At 49.7% G+C, this 26,975-nt stretch overlaps 1 protein-coding gene across 4 annotated transcripts; it reads right to left on the bottom strand.

The window, feature by feature from the left end:
• Positions 1 to 255: 255 nt before the first annotated feature.
• On the bottom strand, positions 256 to 26,751 carry Traf2 (TNF receptor associated factor 2). Of its 4 annotated transcripts, XM_021235015.2 has the most exons (12): positions 25,952 to 26,467; positions 24,566 to 24,691; positions 19,966 to 20,182; positions 18,298 to 18,376; positions 17,895 to 17,993; positions 11,388 to 11,549; positions 9,621 to 9,695; positions 7,957 to 8,031; positions 5,812 to 6,093; positions 5,263 to 5,440; positions 1,686 to 1,834; positions 256 to 975 (listed from the first exon to the last, which is right to left on the bottom strand). In XM_021235015.2, the coding sequence occupies exons 2-12, from the start codon at positions 24,687 to 24,689 to the stop codon at positions 757 to 759; spliced, it is 1,659 nt and encodes a 552-aa protein (XP_021090674.1). In that variant the 5' UTR covers positions 24,690 to 24,691; positions 25,952 to 26,467; the 3' UTR covers positions 256 to 756. The 4 variants fall into 4 exon arrangements, with proteins under 4 accessions (XP_021090674.1, XP_005083737.1, XP_012978794.1 ...); XM_005083680.4 differs by lacking the exons at positions 24,566 to 24,691; positions 25,952 to 26,467 and adding an exon at positions 26,657 to 26,751; XM_013123340.3 differs by lacking the exons at positions 24,566 to 24,691; positions 25,952 to 26,467 and adding an exon at positions 21,797 to 22,066.
• Between the last annotated feature and the right edge of the window lie 224 nt (positions 26,752 to 26,975).

The raw sequence follows: 26,975 nt of genomic DNA, 5'->3' as shown, positions 1-26,975 counted from the left end.
TCCACTGCAACCTCAGTCCAAAGAGCGAGCCAGGCCAGAACCCTGAAGAAAAAGTCCTGCACATGGGCCAGGCCAAGGGTCATCTCGACCCAGGCAGCCCCATGATGGAGTGGTCCCGTGGAGAGGCCCCGGGCTGGAAGGGTCTAAGGGACAGAGACAGGCAATGGGAACAGGAAAGCTGAGGCCCCAGAGGGCCATCACTACCTAGGCTGGACACGGCCAGCAACCTGGAGCCAAACCAACACACTCATCACAGACATCTCAAGAGTTTAATCGCTTCTCCCCAATACAGGCCACCGTAGGACCGTGCAGCCCAGGCAGGCTCTTCTCCCGTGCGCTATGTCTGAGAGCGCTTCCCCTGGGCTATGCTCTGCGGGTGGATGTCTTTCTCCCGTGCAGCTCCTACCTCCCTTCCACAGGCCAGAGCAGGTAGGTCACCCTCCATACTCATCTGCTGGTGTAGCCCTGAAGCTCTCTCGAGAGCGAGAGGTCTTTCTGAGTACCCACCCAAGGGCCTCTCCCTCCCCAAAGACAGCAAGAGCATCTCTCCTGGAGAGCCGAGAAGACCCCAGCTGGATGGTCCCTCCACTCAGTCTACCAGCTGAGGGCCAACGGGAGGCTCCTTCCTGCCTTTCCCTGTGATGGTGCCTGGCTGAGGCTCTTCCCAGCACTCCACCAATCCTGCCCACTCTTGAGTGGCAGGGCCCTGGCCCAGTGTGGCAGCTCCTCACTGAGCTGCTACTCCTAGCAGGGTGGCTAGAGTCCTGTTAGGTCCACAATAGCTTTGATGAAGATAGCATCGTCCCGCACATAGGAATTCTTGGCCTCCATCTTGGACACAGGGCAGAAGAGGGGGCAGCCACTGGCGATATTCATGTCACTGACAGGCCTCTGGAAGGAGGATGAGGTCACATCAGGCCTGAATGCGTCGATTACATGCTCCCGGTTGTTCTGGTCCAGCAACATCAACGTTACCTGAGAGAAGTCAATCCAGGAAGGGAACAATTTGTGCCTGAGTCACCTGAAAGCCCTCATTAGTCCTATCCTACCCCTCCCACAGCAGGGTACTTGACTTTTCATCTGGGAACAACACATGTCCATGCTGGCACTGCACGCTCATAGCATCTGGAAACTGAGGCTAAGCTTACTACTCTACACTGTATTCCTGGGTGCGGCTTCTTTTTTAGTGTTCATCTACAAATACTTTCTTGGCCAGATCCTGAAGCTCACCCTGGAAGCACTTCATAACAAGCACGGGGGTCTGACTGTTAGCCGTGAGTTGGTCAGGGTCTCTCTGCCTTCCAGTCCTCATCACCTGCTCTGACTCCTCCACTGGCTTCCAGGGAGAGAGCTGGGCCCTGAGTGGTGAAGGGACCATCCTCAATCCAACCCGATCTCTGGAGTTTCAGTTCCTTAATTAAGGAAGACCCTGGTTTTAAGTAGTCACACCCTAACTCCGATAGTTACACAGAGGGGCTCTGTGGCTGTGGCCTTCCCTTGAAGCAGTCTTCCCCAGGAGACTTTCATAAAGCCAGTCATATGTCACAACCAGCAGTGGGAAATCACTTTAGCACCACAGCCCAATATGCCTGGGTACAGACACTGTCTTGGACAACCTGGCTACTTGGAAACTGTCCCCAACCTCACTCAGATTCCCTCTAGGATCCTGGGGCTGCCTTTTATACCTTCTGATTAAAAGGCCACCGCAAGAGGGCATCATTGGGGCCTTTCATCACCACGAAGAAGAGGGACAGGTGAGTTCCCCGCCCAGTACCGTCGCCATTCAAGTAGACTCGTAGACACATCTTGTAGCCATATCTGCTTGTGTAGAAGGCTGGAAGTATGGAAAAGGGCCAGTCAGGACAGGGCAGGACGTAGACCCCAGCCCACCCTCAGAGAGATGAAAACCTAACCATTCAGCTTTTGGGAAATATCAAGGGAATGTTTTCTTCTCAAAAGAACCCAACAACCCCCCAGACAATCTTGCCATGCAGCTCAAGATAGCCCTCAACTTCAAATCCTACCCCACTCTCTTCAGAAGGGTCATTAGTGTGTGGTCACGTGACTACTACGGAGGACATGCAAGCCATGCATGTATGTGGAAGCCAAAGGCAACTCTGTGAGCCACTTTTCTTCTTCCAGCTTTTTAAGACAGGGTCATTCTAAGCTGTCCTGGAACTCACTATACAGCCCAGGCTGGCCTCAAACTCATAGAGATCTACTTCCTTCTGCCTCCCGAGAGTTGGGATTAAAGCTGTGTGTCAACACACCTGGCTCTCTCCTACTTTTTTTTTTTTTTTTTTTTTTTTTTGAGAAGCCCTGGATGTCCCGGGACAAACTCTGTAGACCAGGCTGGCCTTGAACTCAGAGATTCCCCTTGCTTCTACCTCCCGAGTGCTGGGATTAAAGGCATGCACCACTAATGCCCAGCTTCTCCTACTACCTTTTTTTTTTTTTTAAGGTTTTATTTATTTTACTTTATGTGCATTGGTGTTCTGTCACTGGTGTCAGGTCCCCTGGAACTGGAGTTACAGACAGTTACATGTGAGCTTCCATGTGGGTGCTGCAAATTGAACCCGGGTCATCTGGAAGAGCAGTCAGTGCTCTTAACCACTGAGCCCTTTTCCTACTACCTTTAATGTGGATTCCAGAGACCAATCTCACACACCCAGTGAGCCACCTTGCTGCACCCCCTTTAAAGTTAAAATTAACAATGATAATCTTATTAACCTCAAACTGACAATGCACAAAACTATGGTGGCAAAAAACTAGTAGCTGAGGTCCTCAGGAGAGCTGTAAAGGGAGACCAGGCCACAGGAACCCCAAGCCTGCCTCTGCAGAAGCATCTGACAGCTGAAACTCAGGTCACAGCCCATGTCCCTCAGTACCTACAGTAGTGGTTCTCAACCTGTGGGGCAAGCCACGCCCCCTTTGGCGCACATATCAGATACCCTGCCATGAGCTATTTCCATTACGATTCCTAATAGTGGCAAAATTACAGTTATGAAGTAGCAACAAAAATAATTTTATGGCTGGGGTCACAACATGAGGAACTGTATTAAAGGGTCGCAGCATTAGGAAGGTTGAGAACCACTGCTCTACAGGTTAACAAACAGCAGAACATGGTGAAGGCCATGTAAGAAAAGAACTGGACCTAATAACAAGCTTCCCAACACAAGTTCAAGTTCAGCCTGGGCTACACAACAAATCTGAGGCCACCTTGGCTACGGGCTAGAGTGTGAAACCCTGCCTCAAAAAATAACAAAAGGCGCTGGGCGTTGGTGGCGCACGCCTTTAATCCCAGCACTCGGGAGGCAGAGGCAGGCGGATCTCTGTGAGTTCGAGGTCAGCCTGGTCTACAGAGCGAGTCCAGGACAGCCTCCAAAACAATACAGAGAAACCCTGTCTCGAAAAACCAAAAATAAAAAAATAAAAAAAATAACAAAAGGCACACGATATACTATTAAGTGCAATAGTATATTGTAAATGGTTGGTTGTAAAGATTACTTTTAGTGTCACTGGATACCTAGAGGGCTGGAGAAGCACTAGCTCTGAGTATCTGTGGGCTGTTTCTAAGACACTGGTAGACCAGTGGTGGACCACGTGGGAAAGCTGGCCCTTAGCAGAGGTGGAGCCAATCAACTGAGACTGAATAAAAATAACAGGAAAATCAAGTGAACTGGTCTTCCTGCCCTGGAGTAAGACCTGTCTATGAAGTTAGACATCAAGCTGCTCAGAACTTAGACTCCAGGGTTTATACCAGCAACTAGGGCTCCCACATGAAGTTGGCCTATTATGGAGCTCAGCCTCAGTAATCATGCGGACCAGTCCTTAACCACCCTGAGACATCTACAGTTGCGCATGCTATAGTATGGATCTGCAATGTCCCACCCCATGGCCACTTGTTAAAGGTCTGATGCTGCCTGGAGAGGGTGGAACCTTCCTCATGGGGTCTAAAAGGAGGTGTTTCAGTCACTGAGGGGATGTCCTCTGAGGACAGTGGGATTCCCCACTCATCCCTCTTTCCTTTGCTTCCCAGCAGGGAAGTGAACAGCTCTGTACCACACACTGCTTGCCATGATGTGTGGCCACGAGCCAAAACAGAGCGACTAATCAATCCTGGACTGAACCTCCAGAGCTGTGAGTCAAAATAAGTGTATCCTTTTAGGGAGGGCTCAACAAGGAGCATTCAGTTGGTCTTACCTCCAAAAGGCTGCCTGCTACAGTGGCCCTCACGGCGACAGGACTATTCATGCCCCACTCATATACCAGAGCGAAGCCTCTGCAGCAGGGCTCCAAATCAGTGCTAAAATGCTGCCTTCCCCGTTCCTTCCAGCCCGACTGACACATGAACCTGGTGACCGACCATATCCAAAGCAGACCTTTTGCACAGACAAGCTTTCCTTGCCTATGGCCCCAGGAGTCTGCTGCAAAGGACATGGGATCCTCAGGCTGGACCCTTACTACACTCATTAGGGAATTCCTGCAACCTGAGTCTGCACACCCCTCTGGTCACCACTTACTCAGTCACCTGCCAGGGGAGGCACCGCTAACACAGCCTGCCCAAGTCTAGAAATAGTATCAGGCACCCCAGGCTGACCACATATCCCTTGAGTTCTTATCTAAAACACTTGTCTTCCTAGTTATCAGCCCAGAGAGATAGGGTCTCTATGCTTGTTGACGTCTAGTCCTTGCCGATGCCAATGTGAGAATATGCTACAGATCTACGTGGAGTGCTCAGACATCTATAGCAAGGACAGAAACCACCAGTATCAAGGCAAACCAAGTAGGAGAGGGTCTCCCGAGGTCTCAGTCTTGATCCTAGAACCTTTAATATAATGGCAGTTTGGAAAATAAGTCCAAAAATAAAGTATGTGCAGGTCAAGCTCTGACAGATAGTGACTACGTTATGAAGTAAGCTGCTGAGCAGGAAGAAAATACTAATAAGGGACAAAGACAAGGGCCTGGGCCATCACATGGTCTGGGGCACCTCCAGGGACACAACAGGGAAATTGTGAAGTATCCAGAAAGGTAGGCACAGCGGCACTATACTCACTGTAGGTGACAAGGGGCATACTCTATACACGTCTAACCTGGCACCCGATAGCTCCTTGTGCCTATAGATTCCCAAGTGAGTAGGGCATGTTGCTCAATTTGCTTCTCAAGGAGATGCAGACACTCCTGTTGCCAGGCAAGTATGTGCCCTGCCGGAGCCAGAGAACATTCTATAAGGCTAGCAGATGTGAAGACCACGAACCGCACCTGGGGAGAAGATAGCGGGGGTTCGGCCAGCTACAGCTTCTTGGCGCTTTCTGGCGAAGTCTGAGATCTTCCAGATGAAGACTCCATCATAAGTGGATGCCTCCAACTCTGAGACTTTCTGCTCCAGGTCAGCCATGGCTAGGTCCTTGAGGCCAATGCTCCTCTCTAGTTGCTGCACCTGCAGAGCAGAGACCACTTAACTTTGACAGGTGGGCAGGGACCTGATTGCCATATTCTGTGCACCATGAGCTCCCATTTCCCACATTGCTAGCCTCTGGAAGTCTCTGGAGTCTTTTCTGTCCCCAGGAGCCACTTGGAAGGCTCTGGACCTACATGTACCCAAGAACTTCATAGCCCCAGCATGACTGATGCTGTGGCCTCCTAGGCCAGAAAAGGTTTCAGTCGCTAGCCCATCAAACCCAATGGTTGAGTCTCCCAGAGCATGAGAATCAGAAAGCAAGAGGCCAAAGCCCAAGCCATGGAGTGTAGGAGTTCTATGCAATCCAGGCTCCAAAGATCCAGAACTTACTATCCCTGCTAGGCACAAACCTTGTTACTCAGGGCCTCGATCTTGTCCTGGTCTAGCCGGTGCTGCCGGCTGCAAGCCTCTGCAGTCACTGCCACCCTCTCTACTTCCCGGTTCAGGACGCAGACAATGTTCTCGAAGGTGGCTGTCTTCTGCTCCAAACTCTGGCACCGCTGCAGCAGCTCTGGCCCCGCCTGGCTCTGGCTTCCCTGTGAGGCTGGGGACTCCAGGAAGGAGCTCAGCAGCAGGGCCAGGTGTTCCCGCAGCTTCTGTACCTCATGGTCCTGAAGCTCCTCATTCTCCACCTGCGCACAGGACGGAGTTTGTGCAGAGTCAGCCCGGGCGGTGCAGCACTACCAGCCACACTATACTGAGGGACATCTGGTGTTGTGTCAAGATGTGAGCTCTCAGCTACGGCTCCAGCCCCATGCCTGCCTGCCTGCCTGCTGCCATGCTTCCCGCCATGACAGTCATTGACTCACCCGGAAACTGTTAAGTCCCAAATAAATTCTTTCTTCTATAAGTTGTCTTTATACAGCAATTATAGAAAAGTAACTAAGACAAACTTAATATTTTCAAACTTGTGTAAAATATTTTAAGAAGTTAAACACATTTCAAAATTACAATAATGTCATTATACTGTATACTAATTAAGAAAAATAAAAGGTACAGTGGCAAATGCTTTTAATCCCAGCATTCAAAAGGCAGACACAGGCAGATTTCTATGAGTGGAAAGTCAGCCTGGTCTACATACTAAGTTTAAGATCAGCCTGGGCTACATAGTAAGAATCTGTTTCAAAAACAAAATCAGAAATCAAACCCAACCTAAAACAAAACTAGGACTGACAAGATGGCTTAGCATTTAATGTTCTGTCACCGAGCCTGATAAGAAACCAAGGCATCTGTGTCTGCAGTTGGAGGCACAAGCAGGAGAAACGTCTGCTCCTCATCACAGGGCAGGCAGTAGCGGGAAATCAGATGAACACAAAAAGGACAAGCCATCTGCTCAGAGGCTTCCCCAGCAGGGGCCAGCAAGGTCACCACAATGCCAGAGCTTAACTGGAGCACCCTATGAACTGAAAAGGCTGAGGACCAAGGTGATAGCAGTTCAGCTTCATGGTAACTTCTAAAATAGCTTCTGCAGGGAACTCAATTGCTTTTAAATGGAGGCAGCAACTATGCTACCACTCAAAAGACAAGGACAGAGATGCTCAGTCACAGACGCCATGTCCTCAGCTTACCTCATCTTACACTCTTAATGCACATACCCTATAGGACTCTGTGGACTGCCACACGGTCATGAGTCAGGAGGGGAAATGATGTCAAGGGGCCCCCAATGTACAGAGAAAGAGGGAGGATAAACAGAAATAGCTTGTTCAGGATGAAAGTGAAGGGGGAGGGCAGGTCTGCGTGAGAGAGAAGGGGTACATATGGATAGAGACCTGTAGAGGCCTGAGTGAGTCTCCAGAAATACAGCAAGGCAAAGGGTTAGGGTGGGAAAAAGTCAGCATCTTCAAGGACAGCCAGGTCAGTGGCCAGGGCAGAGGCCAGAGATCTTGGGGGAGAGGGACCATGAGTAACAACACTGCTAATCAAAACTCGGGGAGGTCACAGGAAGGCCAGGTCAAGCACATCTTGCCTTCTACACTAACAGATCAGCGCAGCAGAGTGGGCAGGAGGTGCCCAGCCAACAACGGCAGCCTGAGTCCAGGCAAGAGATGACGAGGTGACAAGACAGCATTTGGAGGGGCAGGACCCATCTGCCACCACCAAGGATTTTCTAGCATGTGTGTGACCTACGAGGCAAGAGGATCTAGCAGATCACTGGGCACTGGGGCTTTAGCTGGAGAACTGAGCAATCAATGTGCTTTTCTTTCCTGGGAGAGATGGGCGGAGGGGAGAACAAGGGTATAGAAGGCCAGGGTGTAGTTCTAAGGTATTCACTAGATGTCCTGGGAGGCTCGAGGTGTCAGAAGCATATATATTTGGGTGTTCTTAGATATAGGTAGTGGTCAAGGCCGCCTAAGCCTGGACACCTGAGGGCAGGAAGAAGAGATGCTGAGAGAGATAGCCAGGGGAGATACCAGAGAGGCTGAGGAACCTAAGAGGAGCCGTAAGGGAAAGACCCACCCAGGTCCTTAGTCCCTAGCAGCAGCCCCTTGACTTACCATCTCAGAACAGCCGATGGTATGGAATCTGCACGGAACCCGACACTTGCTGCATGATCTAACATGGTCCTGAAACTGAAGGGTCAGGAAGATAAAGCTACCAGGGTCACTGTCGTTACTGAGGGTCTCCCCTCCCCAGCCTGTCCCATTTCCTTAATGTACTGATCAAGTAAGAATTAACAAAAGAAACCACTAGATGCATCTTATTGGCTTTCTCATTTTGATGCAAGATTAAGATGCGACAAACCACTTCCACTGTCAATCACTGTGGGAAGCTGACATTTCAGGATTGCGTGGAAAAGTCTAGCTCATGGTCTTGGGGGAGGTCCATGCCATACAGAAAGCAACTCAGCTGTCACTCCTGTCAATCTTCAAAGTATACAATATTGGAACCCCTGGGCCTCAGGTAGAATATCAGATTCACAGGAGTCGAGCATAAGAACAGGCGAGCCCCTGTAGCGCAAAAGGACTACTGATGAGCACGTGAGACCTAGGCACACACTCCACTAAACACAAACATTTCATAGTCAACACAGACTGCATGTCTGGTAGGGGCAAGGAAAAGACCACCTCTTTGTGACCCCGTGTGACGGCAAGGAGCCATTTTTCTTCTACCTACCACTCCAGGCAACAAATGTAGTTAGGCTTGCCCTATGAAAAACTCAACTTAAAAGACTAGGGGAGGTTGGAGAGAAGGCTCAGTTGTTGAGAGCATTGGCTGGTTTTCTAGAGGACCTGGGTTCCATTCCCAGCACCCACATGGTGATCCATAACTGTCTGTAACTCTAGTTTTAGGAGATCTAAAGCCCTCACACAGACATACATGCAGGTGAACTAGAAATAAGTAAATCATTTAAAAACAATAATAAGATACGCATGGTAGTGAAAAACTTTAATCCCAGCACTCGGGAGGCAGAAGCAGGAGGATCTCTGTGAGTTCCAGGCCAGACAGGGATACACACCAAAAACCTTATTATTTGGGGTAACTAAATCTATGTCCTTGGACAATGGTCATTTGTATTTAGCTGAAAAATAAACCATCTCTTATTTTCTAGTGGTGAGAGATTATGTTTTGTCAACAAGAAGGAAACCCAGCTCAGTAGTAGAAAGTTTGCTTGGTAAGCATGAAGCCCTGAATTCCAACCCCAACACTACACATTCCCACTCCCAAAAAGGAACTTGCCCAACAAAAACCATGATTGTGTGTGCACACCTATTACCTAGTACTTGGGAGTTAGAGGCAGGAAGATCAGGAGTTCAAGGTTATCCTTGGCTATATATTAAGTTCCAGGCCAGCCTGGGCTACATGAAACCCTGGTATGTGTGGGGTAGAGAAATGATGGACAAGGTGAAATGTGCCTTTAAGGCAAATCCATGATTTTAAAGTCAGCCTTGTCTACGTAGCAAGTTCTAGGCACCACGACTATATAATGAGACCCTGCCTCAAAACAAATGAACAACAACAAAAGAATCCAAATGTGTATTGGAGGATAAGCCGCCATGCCCAAGAACACACCAGTCCTAGCAACAGCAAATAAGCCTCACTTTGTTATTCTCCCTCGGGGCACCAGGTGTCATAAACTACCCCACGTGACAGACCTTCACCACTGACCATCAAAGGTCTAACGCCCACGGTCTTCAGAAGATGGAAGGAATTGCTTTACCTTCTCCCGAGAGATTTTCTTCTTGCCACAGCCATCACAGGTTAAGGGGAACTTAGGGCAGACCTCGTAGTGTACCTTAAAGAAAAAACAGGCACATGGGACGGGCATGCCAACACCAGGACAGGACAGTGAAGGAGGAGGGGACCCATGAAGTGCTCAATACAGCAGCACCTAGGATACTGAGGTGCTCAGAGCCCCTCAGACCCTCTCTGAAGCTGTGTTTGCTACAGTGAGATCCTGCAGGCACCTACTAATTCAGACTTTAGGACGTTCTTCTTCCTCTATAGTCTCCAGAGAACACGAGAAAGATGAGGAAGGGAATAGCACCATCCCGCATCACCTGACTAGAACAGAGGGTCTCTGTAGAGACTGAAACGGCTGTGCAGGACTTTCTCACAACTAGACTATGCTGTCCTTACATGGCCCGAGAGCACTGCCAGATTACCTTAAAGAGAGACCCTGATATGCTACTCAAAATACCCAACGTCCAGATGCTCTTGTTTGGCCCAATCATACAACAGAGGAACACAGGGCCAACATGTGGGATGTGGAGCGCAAATACAGTAGGCAGCTGAGAAATGCCTGGAAAAAGAGATGCTAATGACCGTGACTCCAACAAATGTCAGTGAAGGGCTTCCCTTCCACAGCAGGAATGTGCACAAACCAGAAAGTGACACAGTAAACATTGTGCTTAGTCCCTAGCATAGGTGTGCATGTGATGTAATCCAAAAGGTGGGGCCAAATGAAAATCCTCTAGGCTACTGGAACAGGCCCTCAAAGGGGACACTGAGTCCTCAGTCCCTTCCTTTCACTCCCCTATCATGTACTCCAAAGCCAAGACAAACCTCCTCTCTTTGGAAAGTGATTACCTCTTGTTAAAGCTATAGCAAGATGTTCCTGAACTACAGTGTAGTCAGAATAGCTCAGAAACAGTTTGGAGGGTGACACAGAGCTGGTGAATCACAAGGGTGTTTTCTCACCTGCTGGCTGTGTTTCAACTTTTCTAAATTGAGACACATTTTTCTTGTTGTTTGAGGGGAGGTGGGTTCCTGATTGCTGGGATTATGAGTCACCACACTCAGTTATAAACACTTGAAAATAGCCAGGCGGTGGTGACTCACACCTTTAGCCCAGTAGTTGGGAGGCAGAGGCAGGCAGATCTCTGAGTTCAAGGTCACCCTGGTCCACAGAGTGAGTTCCAGGACAGCCAGGGCTGCACAGAGAAACCCTGTTTCGGAAAACAAACCGAACAAACAAAACAACACTTGAAATTTTTTTGGTCCTGCATGGTGGCACAAGTCATTAACCCTAGCACCTGAAAGGCAGAGGCAGGAGGATCTCTGTGAGCTTGAGGCCAGCCTGGTCAACAGAGCGAGTTCCAGGACAGCCAAGGCTACAGACGAGAACCTATCTGAAGATACACATGTGCATACCTCCAGATTTATTCATTGCTTATGGACAGATGTACTGCCTGGTAAGCCTGTACTTGCCTTGTGCCCATGTAGGATAGAAAGGGCATTGGACCCCCTGGAACTGGTGTTATGGATTACTGTGAGCGATCATGTGGGTGCTGTGAACTGAACCCAGGTCCTCTAAAAGAGCAACAAGTACTCCTAACTATAATTACCAACCGAAGCCCAGTCCCACCTTCTAACCTCCACGGCACCATGGAGACAAGCATGAAGAAGCTAAGTAAACTCCAACCAAATTCTAGCTGAATGCCCATGCTGTAGACACTGCCACCCAGGCCATGCCCGCCCAGCTCACCTCCAGGTCTGCATGGCTACAGGGTGCCTTGCAGTGCTGGCAGCTCAGGCTCCTCTTAGGGCATTCCTGCTCAGTGTGGTGCTCCTTCTCGCCGAGGCGGACCAGGCCTTTACATGCAGGACACTCGGTGAGCAGGAACGGGCAAAGTCCTTCGTGGCAACTCTGGCAACAAAAGGAGGTGTGTGACTATAGTATGCAGACCCTGCAGGCAGCCGCAGCACTTGCAAGTGTGGTGTTCCATGCTACCCCGCCTACCTATCATGGAGACTCAGGTCAGTGTAGTCTTCCCACTTTTGGAAACCAGGGATGCTGACCGACCCCTAGCTGTACTAGATTGAGCTGTTCCATTGCACTTGTCTCTGGGCAGGTGGCACCCCCGAGGACACTCACCTCTTCAACTGTACACCTATGCCACCCCCTTCCCTGTGTCAGCTCCCAACTAAGTAAGTGGACTGTTCTCCAGTATGAAGACAGCACAGTGGGGTCATGCTGCGGACCTTACCAGCTCTGACCTCATCACTCCTACACTGGAGGTGGGAGGCAAAAAGTGGACAAGGAGACAAGGAGACCCTGTGAAAACGCTGCATGGTTTCCCATACCTGGAGCTCTGCGCATGGCTACCTGGCAAAGGCCTAACATACCACATAATCAGCCAGGCCAAGGTGTTAGGAGGCCAGTCTAGAACTAGCTGCTCTCACCTGAGATCTATGCTGTGAAGGGCCAGAGTGACTGACACACCGGAGGCCACCCTGGACCCCACCCCGGAACACGGAAAAATAAGGAGCAAGTCATGACACAGATGCACTGTGCCTCTCAGCTGACCCATGAGCACTGATATAGGGAACGTCCTATCTAGTAAATCAGGAGAGACAGGGCAACCAGCAAGCCCCTAGTTAAATGCTTTCCTTTGGAAGAGTAGCTTTGTCCTAGAACTTGCTGTACAGATCAGGTTAATGCGCCTACATCTGCCTCCTAAGTGTGCACCAACTATGCCTTGAGAGCCCACGCTAAGCACACCCACAGGTCAGTACAGGAAGCACACTCGGTACTGTGCAGTCTCCACTGTCCATCCATAGAACTCTCCCTTTCCTCAATGCTCAGTCTCCACTAATAGACTCCTCAGCCCCGGAAACTTTTCCCCTACTGCCCCCCCCCGCTATGGACACATGTGTGCAACGGCACAGGACTGGTCCCCCTGCACCTGACCCATTTCACTGAGCTCACAGAGAGGCTCTGAAGCACAAGACACTAGAGGGAAACTGCCAGAAGAAGGTTAATAGGAGAGAGGTAAGTTCCTGAGTCTGGGCGAGTCCAGAGCAGGGTCATGAAGATTGAGGCTACAGTTCCGGAGGAAGGCTGTTCTTAGAGGACAAAGGGGTGAGGGACCCTCATCCAAATCCCAGGAAGCAAGTGGGATTCTAGACAAGAAAAGGCATGTTCATTTAGTCTGAATGCTGGGCAACTCCCAAGACAGAACATACAGGGACACAGATAACCATACTAACAGTCAAGTCTAAGGGGCTCTCTGGCCCAGCTCAAATGTGCTGTATACCATGCTCCCATAACTTCCTGAGTATATGACAACTAGTTATTAAAACAAGCACAAAGCAGGATCTCAAGAGGAGCTAATATGCTGTAACAGTTTGTAGAGGATAAAAACTAAAGCACTAAGTTACTATAATTTAGCTAAAAGGCTATTTATGGCCGGGCAGTGGTGGCGCATGCACGCGCGCACACACACACACACACACACACACACACACACACACACACACACACGTGCGCGCATGCGCGCGCACGCACTAAAATACTCAAAGCAGCACACCTGGTAGTAGAAAGCCTAGAATGCACAAAGCCCTGGATTCAATCCTCTATACTAAAAAATAAAATAAATGACAAGGCATCTTAGACTTCCTTTGATGTGATCCACAGAGGGAAACATGGGCAGAGAAGTAGCTGCAGAAGTCTGGTAGGCATCCAGGAGCCTTAGCACTGACTTGGTTCTCAGCTCACTCCTCAAAGTTACTGTATGTTTTTCTTGCCTTTTATTGAGCTGCCATGTGGGTGCTGGGAATTGAACCCCAGGTCCTCTGGAAGGTCAATCAGTGCTCTTAACCACTGAGCCATCTCTCCAGCTCCTGCAACAGGATCTTATAAAACCCATTCTGGCCGGGCGTTGGTGGCGCACACCTTTAATCCCAGCACTCGGGAGGCAGAGGCAGGCGGATCTCTGTGAGTTCGAGACCAGCCTGGACTACCAAGCAAGTTCCAGGACAGCCTCCAAAGCCACAGAGAAACCCTGTCTCGAAAAAAAACCAAAAAAAAAAAAAAAAAACCAAACAAAAACATTCTGACCACAAACTTTCTATGTAGTTGAGGGTAGCCTTGAACCCCTGATCCTGACAAATTCCAATATTAAAATTTTTATCATGGGCTTTGATATGGCCCAGTGGTAGAGTATGTGCTTTGTGCTTTTTATGCTCAAGGCCCTGGGTTCAATGCCCTGTATTGGTGCTTCAAATTCCCAGCTGAGTTTGGGACCTGAGAATGACTTGAGTTGGAGCTCATTGATTAGTCTAGGCTGGAATCACCTAATCCCAGGGACCCTCCTGCCTCTGCTTCTCCAACACTGAGATTACAGGAGTATTCTGCCATCCCTGACTTTTTTAGATGGGTTCTGATGGGACCAGGGACTAAATGCTGGTCTTTGGGTCCTGAGCTCAAAGGATCACAGACAGAAGATACACTTGTTCCAACACACTTAGGCAACTAGGACAAAGTTCCATATCCCCAACAGCCCTAGCAGATACAATTCAAGTATATCAGCATTTATTCAACCAGAATTCAAATTGAACATCTTAAGCAAATATAGTTGCCATAATTGATTTCTTTTAATTCGTTTTGTTGTTTTTCAGGGTAGGGTTTCTCTGTGTAGCCCTTGGCTGTCCTGGAACCCACACTATAGACCAGGCTGGCCTCAAACTCAGAAGATCTACCTGCCTCTGCCTTCCAAGTGCTGGAATTAAAGGTGCAGGTCACTTGGATGGGGGAACGACGATGGGGAGTGGGGGGCTGGGGGGGTGACGACATGGGACACTTGAGATAGGGTTTTACTATGTAACCTTGGCTGGTTTGGAATTCACTATGCAGACCAAACTGGCCTCAAACTCATATACATAAGCTTGCTTCTGCCTCCCAAGTGCTGGGATTACACTAGACCTGGCTTAGCATCATATATGTGTTTTGCCTACATCTGACTGTGTACCATGTGTGCATAGTGCCCAAGGAGGCCAGAAAAGGTTACTAGATCCTTGGAACTGAAGCTGTAGACAGTTATGAGCCATCATGTGGCTGCTGGGAATTGAACTCAGATCCTCTGCAAGAACAGCCAGTCAGTACTCTTAACCACAGAGCAAGAGCTGGGTATTGGTGGCGCACACCTTTAATCCCAGCACTTGGGCGGCGGATCTCTGTGAGTTTAAGAACAGCCTCCAAAACAATACAGAGAAACCCTGTCTCAAAAAAACAAAAAAAAGAGAGGTGCTGCTCTTGCAGAGGATTCAAGTTCAATACCCAGAACACACAAGGGGACTCACAACCAACCTTAACTCCAGTTCTAGGGGATCCACTGTCTTTTTCTGGTTCCTCTTTGGGCAAGAGGCACATATGTGGGTACATACACACATGCAGATAAAACACATAAAATAAAAAGACTAAAAAGAAGAGCCGGAGAGATGGCTCAGCTGTTAAATGCTAGGCTCACAACCAAATCTATGTATCTATATATCTATCTATCTATATGTATATATATATGAAAAGAACTTACGAGGTCATGGACATGCGCAGATCTGCCTCCCAGTGCCCGATGATCCCTAGTGTTTGCAGCCCTGACTGATCTGGAACTTACTACACAGAGACCAGGCTTGCCCGTCTTTTGTCTTCTCTAATGTGGGAATACAAGTATGCAGCACATGCCTTGCCTTTCAAACAGTAGATTTTGACAGGGCTTTCAGAATGACAGACATCAGCATAAGGGAAAAACTAAGCAGGATTTTTCTCCAACTCTTCAAACATTTTAAGTAATTCAAATCATATTTTAAAAAAAAGGTTTTAGTCACAGGCTTAGTTTTCAGTGAAAACTAGCAAACAAACAGATGTGTGACAGGCAGGAGAGACAGGATTATCTGCAAAGGTGGTAATGACTACACACAGAGTATATAATTTCTGTCCTGGCCTGTGACATTTGCCACCAGTGAGAAGTTTTTATCAATAAAATCAGTTAAGGCAGAGCTGTGCCTGCCCTCCCACGTGACCAAACCCAACTCATCTCAGGGACTTTCCAGAGCTCTCAAAGGGTGAAGCCAGGGACTTTCCAGCCTGCATGCCTGCAAAGCCACATGGCACCAAGCCCATAGCCTGGCTGCAGTCCCCGGCCATCAGTCAAAGGCCCACACAGCCACTGACCTCTAGTACCACAGACCTGGAGGCAACAGAAATCCCAGAAGAATCTAGAGCCTAACAGGGCTGGGAACTATTTTTCCACTTGCCCCAGTGATCTCTCAGACACCTTCAAGGGCAAAAGGCCACACAGGGCCCATTCCCTACACCCACATTTTCCTGCATCCACCCTACGTCCCTAGGGGCCATCTCTTTCTGAGACAGCACTAGACATTTCACTTTAAGAATATACTGGGACTATGGTTCCTGATCAGGCCCTGACAGCATGCTAGAAAAGAAGACCACAGTTTCTTGTTCACCCAAGAACAGCTAGCAAAATGAAACCCAAATCCCAGATCACAAAGTGTAATCAGTCAACAGGACATGGGGCTCTGCCAGACACACCTGGCAGAGCACAGGAGAGATGATGTCTCCCTTAGCAGCCCAGGCGACCCCTGAACTCATGATCTTCCTGTCTCAACCTCCCAAGAACTGGGATTATAGGTGCACATCACCATGTCTAGCTGAACCAAAACCTTTGGAAGGTTGTTGACTGAGCCAACGAAGAGGAATGAGTAACTTGGTGGGCCAGAGTGGCCTATCTACCCATCTGGCCTCTGTGATGCAGGGTTAACTGAAGATGCCTAAAGGTGACATGAGGCTCACGAGATAGTTCCCACTACATTTTACCATCCGTACACCACCTCTGCTACTGGCCTTTTAGATGTCTTTCCGTGACCACATAACAAATACACCCATTACGTGAAAAATTTCCAGTGTCAACACAAATTACAAGAAAACCCTTATGAAATAGCCATGATAGTACATGCCTTTAATCTCAGTACTCAGGAGGCAGGCAGAACTCTGTGACTTTCAGGACAACCAGGGCTATAGATAGAGACCCTGCCTCAAAAACAAACAAACAAACAAAAAGACTCAGAAAACAAATAACCAAACAGAAAACCCTCGTGGGTATGATATGCAACACAGAATCTACTGACCTTAAAAGCTGCAGTTTCCAACAAAAAATTGGATATCTGTAACTAAGCCAATGGGAGGTACCAAGCCAACACGGTACTAGCTCCTTACCTAAGGCACTTCCAATTCTACTAACCCTCTGGCGCAGAGTAGAAACTGAGGCACGGAAAGAAGTGACAAGCTCTTTGGTACAGGCTTATGCTTCACTATTTGGGTTTCTGAAAGCGTACTCTTTAAAAAAATAAAATAAAGAGACAACACAAAGTCAGGCATTGGTGGCGCACACCTTTAATCCCAGCACTCGGGAGGCAGAGGCCAGCCTGGTCTACAAGAGCTAATTCCAGGACAGTCTCCAAAGCAATACAGAGAAACCCTTTCATGAAAGAGAGAGAGAGAGAGAGAGAGAGAGAGAGAGAGAGAGAGAGAGAGAGAGAGAGAGAGAGAGAGAGAGAGAGAGAGAGAGAGAGAGAACACAAAAACAAAGGTTTCTCAGGGTAGCCCAGGCCCTGCCTCCACTTCCAAAGGGTTACAGGCATGTGGTGTGCCACACTCACATAAAGGAACACTTTCTTTTTTTTTGGTTTTTCGAGACAGGGTTTCTCTGTATTGTTTTAGAGGCTGTCCTGGAACTCGCTCTGTAGACCAGGCTGGCCTCGAACTCACAGAGATCCACCTGTCTCTGCCTCCCGAGTGCTGGGATTAAAGGCGTGCGCCACCACCGCCCGGCAAGGAACACTTTCTAAGAGCACACTTCTTCACATACCTTAGTCAGGACAGTCCCAGCAAGAGGCGAGAACGGCTCCCATGAGAACTGTTTTATAGGGGCTGGAGAAATAGCTCAAAGGTTGAGCATTGACTGTTCTTCCAGAGAACCCAGCTTCAATTCCCAGTACCCATATGGCATCACACAACTTTTTGTAACTCCAGTTACAGGGATCTAACACTCTCACATAGACATATATGCAATAAAAACAAAATGCATATAAAATAAAAATAAACAAACCATTAAAATAAATGCTTTGTAGAGTAGAACTCCTCAAAGCCCAGTGCTGGAAATTCAGCCACCAGGCCAGAACAGAAATGTCTCTCTACCTCGTATTCTTTCAAGGTTCCCTTCCAGGTGCATCCATCGTTGGGACAGACAGCTGGCAGGCTCTCCACCTCCCTGCGGGCAGCATTATCTGGAAAGGCCTGGAACAGGAATGTCCTTGGGTTACACCTTCCCCCAACACCCTACTGCCTATTAAGCAACATCTAGTTCTATACCCTACCCAACCAACCTGCTCCTCTCTCCCTGGCCAGCACATGGAGCAGAAGATAACTAAGGAGCAGCTATAAGCCATACTTCCCAACCTTTCCACCCCTAACCAGTCATGAGAGACCATTTCTAGCGCCCAACTTCTCATTCTGCTACCAATGTACTAAAATTACTAAACGAAATCTCTAAATAATTTCTGTTCATTTGGACTTGTTTAGCTCAATATAGTGTACTTACCGAACTACTCTCTAAAATAGAAATGCCTTCTTCATATAGGCCTTCATGAACACAGGCAGCGCAATTCTGAGGCCCAGAGCTAGTGGGAACAGAGGAAAGAGAAAACCGACTACAACCCTTGCTGCAGAGATTAACTGAGCACGGTCTGCTCAGCCCGCAATCCAGCTGCACACCGCTCGTTCTTAATTTCTCTCACCTTTGACCAAACAAGCATGTCAACTGCACAATATTTGAAAAATTCACAAATGAGAAGATTCAGATGTGGAAAGGGGGAGCTGGGCTTGAGCTTGCCAAGATAACTCATTTCTTCTTTGTTTTCATTTTGAGTCTGTAACGTTAGGGCCTGAGGTAAAGCTTCCTGAATGTCAGGTAAGTGCTTTATCACTGAGCCTCAACTCCAGCCCCCTGTCCCTCACCTGTGAACACTCTCTGAGGGCCCTGACACTCCAAACCACATGGCGGAAATGGGGGGGTATTTATGTTCTCCACATGCACTGCTGCTGTCCTTTCAACCATTGTATAGGGACACGTCAGTCACCCACTCACACGACATTCAACCCGTCCACCCAGAGCAGACTAAGGGAGCTATACTCCTCACACTAAGCTTTCTGGTGCCTGGGAAACCAACAATGATGTATTACACTTAATCTCACATGTCCAAATAATATCCTAACACGTAACATATGTTTCCACCTGTGTGTGCATGTATGTGTGCACTCGAGTGTAAATACAGGGGTATATATGTGTGTGTGTGGAAGCCAGAGGTCAAATATCAGATATTCCTCCCCAGGTACCATTCACCTTTTTTAGATAGAACTCTCACAAGGACCTAGAGCATGAAGGTTAGGTTAGGCTAAACAATGAGCCCCAAGAATCCTCCTATCCAAGGCTATACAGAAAAACCAAAAAACAAAAAAAACAAAAAAAAAACCCTCCTATCTTTGTCGCTAGGTATATGATATAATTACAGATACACATTATCATGCCCAAGTTTTTACACAGATGGAGATCAAATTAGTCATGATTGTACAGCAAGCACTGCACCATTTATCTACCCAGTGAATTGTTAAATTTTTAACTTTTTAATTACATTTTAATTTACTGTGCATGTAAACATGTACCAAGGTGGGCAGGTAGGTCAGAGGACAACTTGTGGAGTTAGTTCTCTCCTTTCACTATGTGTGGATCCTAGGGCTCAAACTCAGGTCTTCAGGCTTGGCAGCAAGAGCCTTTACCCAACGAGTCATCTCTCTGACTTCTGTTGTTATTTTTTGAAACAGATCTGAGGTTGGTTTTGAACTTGTTATGTAGCCAAGGATGACTTTGAACTTCTGATCTTCCAGTCTCTACCTCCCAAGAGGTAGGAACAAGAATGTATACTACCATACTTTGTCATGACCAATGATCAATTCTGCTTTTATTTTTCAGACAAAGTAGCCCTAGGACTCACTTGTAGACTAGGCTGGCCTTGAACTCACAGAGATCCTCCTGCTTCTGCCTCCTAAGTGCTGGGATTAAAGGACTGTTTCGCCTTACTCAGCTACGATCAATGTTTTTAAGCAGTAAATTTTACATTCTTGGTTTGTGCTAAGCCTCCAGAATTTGTAGTGGTGACCACTATACAGACAGTGCAATCTACCATCAAAGCCACCCATGTGCCCTGCCCACCTGAGGATGCTGTTCAAGCAGAAGGAGCAGTAGCGGTGACCACACTGGGCCTGGAAAGGCCTCCGCAGGATGTTTCTGCACGCTGAACACAGGTACTTGGCTTCTAACTTGGTCCCCAGGAGCGTCTTGGAGAAGCCAGGCTGCAGCAGGTCTAGGGAGCCAGGGGGAGTCACACTGGCTGCAGCCATGTGAGTTATAACCCACACACCACAAAGCCCTAAGGAAAAACACACATCATATCACGCCTCAATTCAGAATCATCCTCTAGAGCAGGGGTTCGCAAACTTCCTAATGCTTCAGTCCCTTAATACAATTCCTCATGTTGTGGTGACCCCCAAACATAAAATTATTTTTGTTACTACTTCATAATTGCAATTTTGTTACTGTTATGAGTTGTAATGTAAATATCTGTTTTCCAGTGGTCTTAAGCAATCCTTGCGAGTCATTCCACCCTCAAAGGGGTCACGACCCACAGGTTGAGAACCACCACTCTAGAGGGAAAAGGAAGGTAAAGGAACCTACCAGAGGCACATGGTGGGGTTCCTGGGTCACTACATTGATTTTGAAAGAGGATCTAGGAAACAAGATTTTAGAGTTCTGGGAAGCCTGGAGGATAGATAAGTCAAACAAATCTGCTACAAATGTGGGAAGCGATGTCAGTAAGGGTGACAGCGGCCGGGTGGCACCCACAATAACTATCCAAGTCACAAGCTTCCACCTTCTGGCATCAAATCAGTCCTGCCTGGAGTTCCTTCCACCGAAACCAATAGTCAGTGCCTTCCATCCTACACCCATGGCCCTTACCACAAGCACGTTTTAAGATGGTGGAAGGCTTCTGAAGCATACCAAAGGCTTGCAGGGCAGGGAAATGTCTATCTGCCAGTTCCTTAGGTCCTAAACTGCACCCTGGAGGCGGCCACACCCGGGCATGAGACACAACCAGCATGGCACTGATCACTGAGCTCCACACACTGCAGTGAGCCCACAGCCTGCGGAGCCCCTTTTTATGACAGTCTAGACCTGACGCTTGCCATCCTCGCCAAGATGCTTCATTCGGAATCGCCCAGGCTCCTCCCTTAGCCTGCAGCACTGCAGCCTCCACTGGGCCCCCTCTGAACTCCCAAGTCAGGCTTTCCTCATCCCCACTTTCTCAGGCAGCACTGTGGGAGCCCTCACACTCGGGAGCCCAGGAAGAGAGGCCTACTCAGGCTGAGGCAGGTGTGGAGAAGCCTGGACCGCCTGAAGTAGCAGCCTGGCACCTCTATGTCTCCCAATGGCCTCTCATATCTGTAGTACACCATTTCCCAGTGACAACCTCCTTGCTGTATTTCCATCTCCAAAGCAGCCGAAAGGCCGGGGGCAGCAGCTAACCATACTTTCTGCCAACCAGGGCTCCTCAGAGCCTGTGAGAAGAGTGTGGAAAGACCCTTGGCTCTCACTCAGAAGAGCAGGCTAGTCCCAATGAGGACAAAGAGGGCTGGGGTGCGGGGTAGGAGGACATGGGCATGGACCTCCCAGGGGCTCAGCCTCAGAAGCGGAACTTAAGGAAGAAGTGAGTAATGTGCCCTGGGATACACATTAGGAGGTGTGTGGTATCTGAGATGTGTTGAACCAACAGACAGCAGAGTGTCCCCCGAGTCCCCTTCCCAGCAAAACCCCTGCTATGTCTCATTTAACTAACAAACCGCCTCTCAGACCATTCCCACATTTAAATTCCAGAGACAATCCCCCGGCTCCAGGAACGATGGCAGCATTGGCTGCCTCAGGCCTGGGCAACTGTCTGTCGGACAAGGCCTTGCTGCCTCCTTTGAACCTTGCTGGCCCCACTCACCTGCCTGCCCTGCTGTCTTGGTGCCCCTTGAAGTCTTGGGGCGCTCACATGCTGGCATGAACAAGGCCCCGTCCAGCAGTCAAAGCACTGGTGGAGGTTGCAGTGTGTCCGGTTCTAAGGTCTACTGGCCAGTCTGACAGCCCCCATTTTTCTTCCCTGCCCGATGCCCTCAGGGCTACTTGCTGCTCACCAGGGACTCATCAGGCCATGGGTTCTGAGTCCACTCCTTGGCCAACCCTTGGTCAATCTGCCTCCTCCGATGGACACTCTGCCCCCTGCCCTCCTCCACACCTATACCAAACACCACCACCCACAGCGTGAGCCACACTCGGACGAAAAGACAACCGCACAACTCCTACACTGACTATGCTCTGACCCCACGGCTTCCTACTGCCCTAAACACAATGTCACTTGCCTCCACTGGCAATCAGGTGCTGAGAGTCCCAAGAGATCACGGAGAGACCCAGGCACCACCAGGACATGCCTAGATATACAGCAGCACGGCCTTTCAAAGCAGCATTCATTCTAAGATGACTGCTGCTTCCAAGCAGCTTACTATCCTTTCAAGTGCACCTCGATTCTGATTACACATTTTAAAACAATCCCAAGCCATTCATAATGCACCAACAGCTGTCACCTGCCACTTTCTTCTCATTCAACAAATGTTTCTCAGATGCCAGGCACCAGCCCTTGGCTGAGGGTGTTGGGTCCTGAAGCAAGAGTACAACTAGACAACGCCCAATAGCGTGCAGAACTTGCATGGACTCTCTGCACTGTCTGTACATCTCAAAGAGGAGAGAAATTTCATCCGCACACCTAGGAGAGGTAACTTAATAGCGAGCCCAAGCAGAAAGCACTTTAACTCACAATACATGAGATCTAGGACAAGAACATACAACTACTGCATTACAAACAGCATGTCTCCCCAACCCCTGGGAACTAAGCACCACAATGACCCCACAGTGACCCCACACACTCATGGGGTACCCTTTACAAAATGGGCACATCGATGTCCAAGGCTGCAACTCCTGCAGGGGCCCTGGCAGGGCAGAGATGAGAGAGAGCTCCTGTATGGAGCACCGAGACAAGGCTGCTGGGTGTCCCAAATGCAGGCCACAGCTCCCACATGCCCACATTCACTCAGTTCTTCTGCACAGACAGTTTAATGACTCCTCCATCCAAGTCTGCAGAGCATGTTTAACCTCCATCTACTCTAAGCACCCAACGGGGTGGACAGCCCTGGGCAGGAAGGCAACCCTGAGTGTCCCTTTCTGAGGCCCATGTATCTCCTTGCACCATATGTGCATCTGCTCTGTGGGAGGAAATTCACTAGAGCCTGAGCAACTCAGTGAGACAGCATGTCAAAAACAGAAACAAAACAAAAAGCCCAGCTGGCACAAAACAAGTAGAAAGACGTAAATGCAGGACAGGTTTTATAGGGAGCACGTGCTGCTCTTCCAGAGGTCCAGAGTTTGGCTCCCAGACCCCACAATGGTAATTAACAGCCCAACCGTAACTCTAGTTCCAGGGGATCCAGTGCCCTCCTCTGGCCTCTGCAGACGCTGTACACAAGCGGTGCACAGACCTATGCAGATAAACACTAATGCAATAAGATAAAAACTTAATAACTACAAATTGGGGGAAGCGGTTTCGAGACAGGTTTTCTCTGTGCAGCCCTGGCTGACCTGGAACTCACTCTGTAGACCAGGCTGGCCTCAAACTCACAGAGATTAGCCTGTCTCTGCCTCCCCAGTGCTGGGATTAAATATGTGCCACCATTACCTGGCTAAGTAAAAAATGTTTTAATTTTAAAAAGGCCACAGCCGGGCGTTGGTGGCGCACGCCTTTAATCCCAGCACTCCGGAGGCAGAGGCAGGCGGATCTCTGTGAGTTCGAGGCCAGCCTGGTCTACAGAGTGAGTTCCAGGACAGCCTCCAAAGCCACAGAGAAACCTTGTCTCGAAAAAACCAAAATAAATAAATAAATAAATAAAAAATAAAAAGGCCACAACACACAGTAGGGCTTTAACCTTCCCTGTATCCTTCTCCCAGATGTGCCCCTCGGCAATCTCGTCTCCTGCTTCACCCCCATGAATGGAGCACCAGGGCCCTGTGAGGACCTCAACACTCAAACATAACAAATGGACAGCTTCAGCTCGGACTCAGAGCTCCCCTGATGCCACTGAGGCCTCCTGGGAGCCAGAGGGACCTTTATCACAACATGAAGTCTGGGCTTCTACTCAGCTCAGAACCTCAGTGACTTCCCAGCTCTCAGCTCTGGTCATGGAAGCCAAAGCTGCCCCAACTCCATCCATCTTCCCTTCCCGGCACCCACCAGGTCTTACAGATCTGTACCATGCCCATCCATCCTGCTAATGCCTTACTCCCAGGGCTGGCTGTCACAAGGCAAGGGCCGAGTTAGAAAGAGGAGGGAGGGGTGCCAGCTTCTACGGCTCTCCCCTCCTGGCTGCTACTGGGGCAGCAGCCCTCCACTGATGGTTACAGTCACATTAATAACCAGAGAGCCAGCTCAGCTAGTGCTGGCTCACAGAGGCACACAGCACAAAATCCCTTTCCGCGACAACTGGCCCAGCCTGTCACAAACTCACTTCCTCCCCCAACCCATGCCCTCTGCTCTAAACAGAGCACCCTAACTCTGGGTCATATGCCAGCTGTCCAAATCCCAAATCCCTGATTTTCTTGTGCTCAGGTTTCCAGTTCCCATCCACCTCAATTACAACCTGCCCCAAATACCAACTGCACTGCCCACCTGGGTCCCAGAGCCTAGGCACAGACAGCAGCCATTGGGTCTCCTCCTCTATGGATGATAGGAGCTGGATAGTACAATGATGTGATGGACGCCCAGTGTGGCATCCAGATGGCGCCTCCACCATCTCTGTAAAGGAGGCAGGGCCAGTAAACAGGGAGGAAAATGTCCAACATAAGCCTTGAAGCTCCACACCCCATCTTTGGCATAATCTGGAGGACCTATGGGCAATTTTTTTCTAGGTTTTTTTTTTCTTCTCCAGGTTATCCTGTCCATGCCTGTACAAGCTCATGGCTTCCCATGGAATCCACCTGCCAATCCATACCGACAATTTATGTAACAATCACATGGGAAGTGGGAGCCTGGCATTCCACTGTCAAGAAGGAAACCCCAAACCAACTCCCAAAATAGTAGTGAGATGACTGGCAGGGAGGACTTCCTTCTTGGAAGAAGGCTTTGTCCACACTGACTGCTGCTCCTTTACGGGTACAGGAGGAGTCCCGGTCCCGAGATTCCTAGAGGGCTCTGACGAAAGCGCCCAATGTCCTGCAGCCCAGGAGCCAGTCGGACGGGATGTGTATGCACACCGCCCTCACTCTGGTTACTGCAGAGACCTTTCCAGGCTCCCGTCAGCCATCAAGTGTGTAGAGCCCTGCCCCACGATGACCAGCAAACCCGGCAGCCTGTGTTGTCAGAGGACAGGTGCACGGGGTACTGGGGAGTCCCAGGAAAAGAAACAGCAAACACATGACCACCTCACAGGCTTGCCCTGCCGTTCAGATCAGGGAGACAATACAGCTGCTTCCAGCTGTGCACACAAGGCTTGGTAAAGAACTACCCTTGAGCTGGGAGGTGGTGGCACACGCCTTTAATCCCAGAATTCAGGAGGCAAAGGCAGGAGGATCTCTGTGAGTTCGAGACCAGCCTGGTCTACAGAGCTAGTTCCAGGACAGCCAGGGTTACACAAAGAAACCCTAGCTGGAAAAAAACAAAAGCAAACAAACAAAAAAACCAACCCTTGAGTTTTTGTTAAAACTCAAAAATGCTTATAAATGCTGTGATATGCAAAGTATGCAGTAATAAAGTTAAGTTTTAAACGACTCAAACACCAGTTTGGGATAGGTTGGGGGCCTCCACCAGGTAACAGTGACTTTTGGGTCACTAAATATCCCCTTTCTCAGTCAGTCACACAGGCATGGGGCACTGTGGCAAGGACTGGTAGCCAGGGACAGAGGGCTTCCAGCTAATGAGCTGAATGCAAGACCTTCGCACTGTGTCCAAGGGGGGTGAAAGTTTCCCCGAGTCCCCCAACTCTGTGCTTCTCCGACTTTAGGGCCCACTGGGAGTATGCCTTTGGGTTCTAATCAGTCTCACGTCCTCACTACCTACTTGGGGTTCATGTCCATCATGGAGTGTATCCACCCGGTCCAACCTCTACTAAGCAGGCTTCGAGAAGGAAAGAGCCCTGGGATCGGATCCCACACTCTGACACTTATGCATTCCATCAAGACAGCTTCCAGAGACAGCAGAGGTGCTAAGGGACAGAAAGGTGAGGTCTAAAGGACAATGGGGAAAGCAAGCCACCAAAGAGCCTGGGAGAGGGGGTTTCCGTGGGTTGTGGAGCCGGGAGGCAGAGTCTGAAAAGGCGAAGCCAGAGAGTTCTGGGAGTGTCAGAACTAATTTGCCTCCACAGGTCCAAAAGCCGAAGTGGGTGGGGAGGGTGGGCTGGAAGAGCGTCCAGGGAGACCAGGTGTGCGTACTAGAGCAGCACCCTCGAGACAGAAAGACACAAGTGGGGCTCGTGGGCCCCACAGCAGGGACCCCGCACCGAGATCAGGGCAATGGACCGCAGGGCCGTGACCCCGAGCCACCGAGCCTTAGGGCCGCGCAGCCTCGCACCGCTGCCGACGTCGCGAACTTTTCCGGCCCCCCTCCCGCCGACTTTCAGTTTCCGTCTCCGCACAACGCCCCCCGCCCCCCAGGACGGCGGCGGCCCCGCATCTGACCTCCGACCGCCGCTCCCACCCCGCGCCTGACCCCCGCCCCACCGGCCGCGAGAGTCGACCCCCCGGACTCGGACCCGCGCCGCCTCACCCAACGGTCTCCGCGCGCCCGGAACTCAGCGCCCGCCGGGAACCACCCCCACTGCCGCGGCCCGCCCCGCCCGACGGCCAGCCGCACGAGCCTACCAGGAGCTCACAGGGAACGGCAGCCGGCGTCGATTTGTCAGACGGGCCGCCTTGGGCCTGCCCTCTGACGGACGGAACCAGGAGCCTACCAGGGGCGAGCAGGGAGCCGCAGCGAGCGACGATTGGCCGGCGCCGCGCGGCGTGGTGCTAAACTTGTTTCCCCGGCTTCCTAGCAAAGTCTCTGGCATAAACCCGCCTGGGACATTCGCGCTCCTAGAACATAC

This window comes from Mesocricetus auratus, unplaced genomic scaffold (assembly GCF_017639785.1).
Source record: "Mesocricetus auratus isolate SY011 unplaced genomic scaffold, BCM_Maur_2.0 Super-Scaffold_100004, whole genome shotgun sequence".
NCBI classification, from domain to species: domain Eukaryota; kingdom Metazoa; phylum Chordata; class Mammalia; order Rodentia; family Cricetidae; genus Mesocricetus; species Mesocricetus auratus.
This window is presented reverse-complemented; position numbering and strand designations above follow the sequence as displayed.

Bases quoted from the DNA above. Each gene is read 5' to 3' on its own strand.
- Traf2 (XM_021235015.2), bottom strand. From the start codon at position 24,689: ATGGTGGAGGCGCCATCTGGATGCCACACTGGGCGTCCATCACATCAT. The intron at 11,550-17,894 runs GTAGAGAGACAT...TTTTGTTGCCAG, and splicing joins GAACCTTGAAAGAATACGAG to AGTTGCCACGAAGGACTTTG. The intron at 6,094-7,956 runs GTAAGTCAAGGG...TCCTGTGCGCAG, and splicing joins CCATCGGCTGTTCTGAGATG to GTGGAGAATGAGGAGCTTCA.